Source organism: Verticillium nonalfalfae (genome assembly GCF_003724135.2).
Source record: "Verticillium nonalfalfae strain VnAa140/NRRL 66861 chromosome Unknown scaffold_337, whole genome shotgun sequence".
In the NCBI taxonomy this organism is placed as follows: Eukaryota; Fungi; Ascomycota; class Sordariomycetes; order Glomerellales; family Plectosphaerellaceae; genus Verticillium; species Verticillium nonalfalfae.
The window spans coordinates 1555-5373 of record NW_021167562.1 but is presented as its reverse complement, the minus strand read 5'-3'; the positions used below and the strand labels follow the sequence as shown (position 1 = coordinate 5373).

Sequence of the window (3819 nt, the reverse complement as noted above, 5' to 3'; positions counted from 1 at the left end):
CTGAAGTTGCCCGGGGCGCTGCCGGGGTGGAAGTCAGCCGGATTCGTGTAGCCGGCCTGGCTGGCGGGCGGGCGGGCGGGGAGGCCAGAGGGAGGCGGTGGCAGGGGCATGTTGCCGCGGCCGAAGGGCTGGCCTGGTCCTCCACCGGGGACGCCATGGGGCGGCGGCACGGCGTTGTAGGCGGGGAGACCGCGAGGCGGGGGCGCGAAGCCGGGGGGCATGCCGGGCTGGGCCATCTGGGGGTGCTGCTGTTGCTGGTGCGGGTGCTGTTGGTGCTGGTGGTGCATCGGCAAGCCGTTGGCGGGGTCGAAGCCTGCGGGGACAGGGGGGGCGCCGGGGGCGACGGCCGGCGGCGGCTGCGGCTGGTTGAGGAAGGCGGCGGGGACGGGCTGCATCTCGGGGACAATGTTGCGCTTCTTGGCCTGGGCGGCAAGTTCACGCTCGGCGGCGTCGCCGTGGCGCTCGCCCTTGCCGTCCTTCTTGAAGGCGTACTGGACAGACACCTCCTTGCTGAGGAGGTACTGGCCGTGGAGGTTCTCGACGGCGGCGTCGGAGCTCTCAAAGTCGGCAAAGGAGATGAAGCCGAAGCCCTTGGAGTTGCCGCTGTCCTCGCGGGCGACCTTGGGCAGCGTGAGGAGGGGGCCGAAGCGAGAGAAGGTGTCGTAGAGGATCTTCTCGTCGACCATGGGGTCGAGGTTGCCGACGAAGAGCTCGGCGCCGACCTCGGCCTGCTTCTGCTTGTCTGCGCTGGCCTTGTTGACGCGCAGGGATTTGCCGTACAATTTGACGCCGTTCATCACGTTGGCTGCGTACTCTGCATCGCTGGGGGTGCGGAACTCGACGAAGCCGAAGCCCTGGTGGGTTTGTGTGACACGGTCGCGGGGCATGTGAATGTTGTGGATGGGGCCCATCTGGAGCATGATCTCGTAGACCATGGTTGAAGTCGCGCGCTCGTCGATGTTGCCGATGTAGACGGTCGCATCCTTGTCCTGCTCCCTGTGTCGCGTTAGCTGGGGGTGTCACTGATCTGGAGAGGCACAAGAGGAGCTTTACCAGTGTCGATTTTGCGCCATGGTTGCGATTGTGTCTGGATTCGAAGACGACTCGCGTGTCTCGTGATTCGAATCGAGGAATTGGAAAGGGGGCGAATGCGGCGGTCGTCACAGCGTTCGGGTCAGGCGTAGAGTCGAAGTGAAGCTGATGCCTTGAAGCCTTGAAGCTTTGAAGATTCACCAGGAAATTTGGCGATGCAAGCGGTACGTACCTGCAGATCGAGAGCCGTGTCGCGCGCTAAGGCGGGTGTTCTAGGCGCGGCCCCATGCGCAGGCGCCGCGGCAATGAGCTGTTGGTTCTGTCGTGCCGCGGTTTTTCCGGGCTCGAAAAAAGTCCATCGGGATCCAGGAGACAGACAGACAGACTGACAGACAGAGAGCTCCATCGTGCATCGCGACTGAAGTCACCAACGACATCCGAATCTCCCATCCACCCGCGAACCTCGACGGCATTACAAGCGGTCGACCGACTCGAAGACCCAGGCTTCCCAACCATCACACTGCCTTACGTCCCCCAACCGACGTCATGTTCGCCCTTTCCGAAGAGTCCAAGGTATGAGCGGCTGATCCTCGACACATGCAATAGTCGAACACTGCCATTTCGGATCAATACTGATAGTTGCTTTCGCAGGAGCGCATCGGCAAGATCATCGAGGTCTCGCGCGTCGCCCTTCACTAGTATGTTCCCCCCGACATGGCAATCTTGATGGAGAGAACCAGGCTGACGTTTAACCAGTGGCTACCTGCCCTTGATCCTCTACCTTGGTACGATGCGAGAGCACGACGACAGACGACGGTAACGACGAAGCTAACACATGGCAGGCTACACTCGCAGCGACCCCCGCCCTTCGGTCATCCGGTAAGCCTGTTCGAGCAGTCTTGAGTATCCGACACGAAACGCTAACCCACGAAAGCCTCCTGTCCCCCCTCTCTTAGACACCTCGCCGTCTCGGAAAGAAAAACGAGAGCATCTCGATGTACATGTATGATATAAAAGAAGCAGAAGGGCTCAGGGATTTGCGATCCAGGCGCCAGGGATGGATGCGCAGGGCCCGTACTGGGTAGCATCTCAGGGGAGCGTGCCGACCGACGGCGGCAGAAGAGAAGATTCTGTCGGCTCAGTCGTGAATGAAATGTACCACTAGCTGTCATAATGGATGAAACCGCTCTGAAGAACCAACCCATGCTAGATGCTATCGCTCTCCATGACCGTGACCGTGACTTGGACTGCTCGTCTCCGTAAGTTCAGGCAATTGATTAAATGCGCAGAGCTCGTCACGAAATTTCGGCTAGAGTGACGTAAGGTCACCCCATGCACCACCGAAACGTACATTTCCTGGCAGAAGCTCTGAGCTCCGAAAACTCCAAAGCTCGACTTCTTTCCACATCGCAGCTGCACACCGAGGAATCTTTCTTCCTCTACTTCCATCCTCTCCCCAACCACCTCCGTCGAGGCAGTCTTTCTCCATCGCCATGTAAACTAGACCTCTCTCGCCTGCCATGTCCGACCGCAACGATGCGGGCCTCTCACCCGCAGTTGTCGAGTCGATCGCTGGCCTCTCCGCCGGCTCCGTCGCGACGCTCGTCGTTCATCCCCTCGACATTGTCAAGACGCGCATGCAGAGTACGTCTCCCACACATATACACACACACCTGCTCACCAGGCAGAACACCCAAACTGACAGCCTCCCCTCCCTCCAGTCCACCGCAGCTCGACAGCGCCCAAGCAACCGCTGACAACCATGTCCCTGATCCGCTCCCTGACGCAGAACCCGCACCCCGTGGCCTCGCTGTATCGCGGTCTGACGCCCAACCTCATCGGCAACGCCTCGTCCTGGGCGTCCTTCTTCTTCTTCAAGTCGCGCATCGAGCGGCTCCTCGCCGGCGGCACCGACCGCACGACGCGCGACCGCACCCTCTCGACGCCGCACTTTCTCCTCTCGGCCGCCGGCGCCGGCGCCCTGACGCAGGTGCTGACGAACCCCGTCTGGGTGCTCAAGACGCGCATGCTGTCGTCGGACCGCGGCGACGCCGGCGCCTACCCGAGCATGCTCGCCGGCGCGCGCCGCATCCTCGCCACCGAGGGCTGGCGCGGCTTCTACCGCGGCCTCGCCGTCGGCCTCGTCGGCGTCTCGCACGGCGCCGTCCAGTTCGCCGTCTACGAGCCCGCCAAGCGCGTCTACCTGCGCGCCCGCCGTGCCGCCGGCGCCCCCGACGACGGCCGCCTCGGCAACGACGCCACCGTCCTCCTCTCCTCCGCCGCCAAGCTCGCCGCCGGCGCCGTCACCTATCCCTACCAGGTGCTGCGCAGCCGCCTGCAGAACTACGACGCCGACGCGCGCTTCGGCCGCGGCGTCCGCGGCGTCGCGACCCAGCTCTGGCGCGAGGAGGGCTTCAGGGGGTTCTACCGCGGCCTCGTTCCCGGTGTCGTACGCGTCATGCCCGCCACCTGGGTCACCTTTCTCGTCTACGAGAATGTCAAGTTTTACCTACCCGGATGGTGGCATGGGGCCTGAAGGGCCTGAGAGCTGGAGGCTTGAGACTGCCATATGTGACACGGTCATGATCCATGATCAGCTGATGGCTCGTCACTTGCGGGCGCTGCGCATACAATGTCTAATTATTATATGTTACCCGTCACATCTCGACTTTTGTTCGGCAGCGAAAATTCAGGATCTACAGCCATCGGCGCGAATTGACGCTGTTGCTCAGCTACCGTGCGCTCATGTCGAGTAAGTCATTCACGACTCGACCCGGCGGGACCTAG

The 3819-nt window shown here is 62.2% G+C and overlaps 3 protein-coding genes across 3 annotated transcripts; 2 read left to right on the top strand and 1 right to left on the bottom strand.

Moving 5' to 3' along the window:
• Nucleotides 1-145: 145 nt before the first annotated feature.
• D7B24_005466 (uncharacterized protein) lies at nt 146-1073 on the bottom strand (the record flags this gene model as incomplete). Its single annotated transcript, XM_028639618.1, has 2 exons — nt 146-996; nt 1054-1073. Coding segments are annotated over 2 exons (871 nt in total), but the record flags the coding sequence as incomplete, so codon positions are not given.
• Nucleotides 1074-1578: 505 nt separating this feature from the next.
• Nucleotides 1579-1988, top strand: D7B24_005465 (uncharacterized protein; the record flags this gene model as incomplete). Its single annotated transcript, XM_028639617.1, has 5 exons — nt 1579-1605; nt 1684-1730; nt 1789-1817; nt 1875-1911; nt 1967-1988. 5 exons carry the CDS (start codon nt 1579-1581, stop codon nt 1986-1988), a joined length of 162 nt encoding a protein of 53 aa, XP_028490091.1.
• Nucleotides 1989-2205: 217 nt separating this feature from the next.
• On the top strand, nt 2206-3568 carry D7B24_005464 (uncharacterized protein; the record flags this gene model as incomplete). The annotated part of the gene is made up of 3 exons (XM_028639616.1): nt 2206-2291; nt 2537-2676; nt 2754-3568. 3 exons carry the CDS (start codon nt 2206-2208, stop codon nt 3566-3568), a joined length of 1041 nt encoding a protein of 346 aa, XP_028490090.1.
• Between the last annotated feature and the right edge of the window lie 251 nt (nt 3569-3819).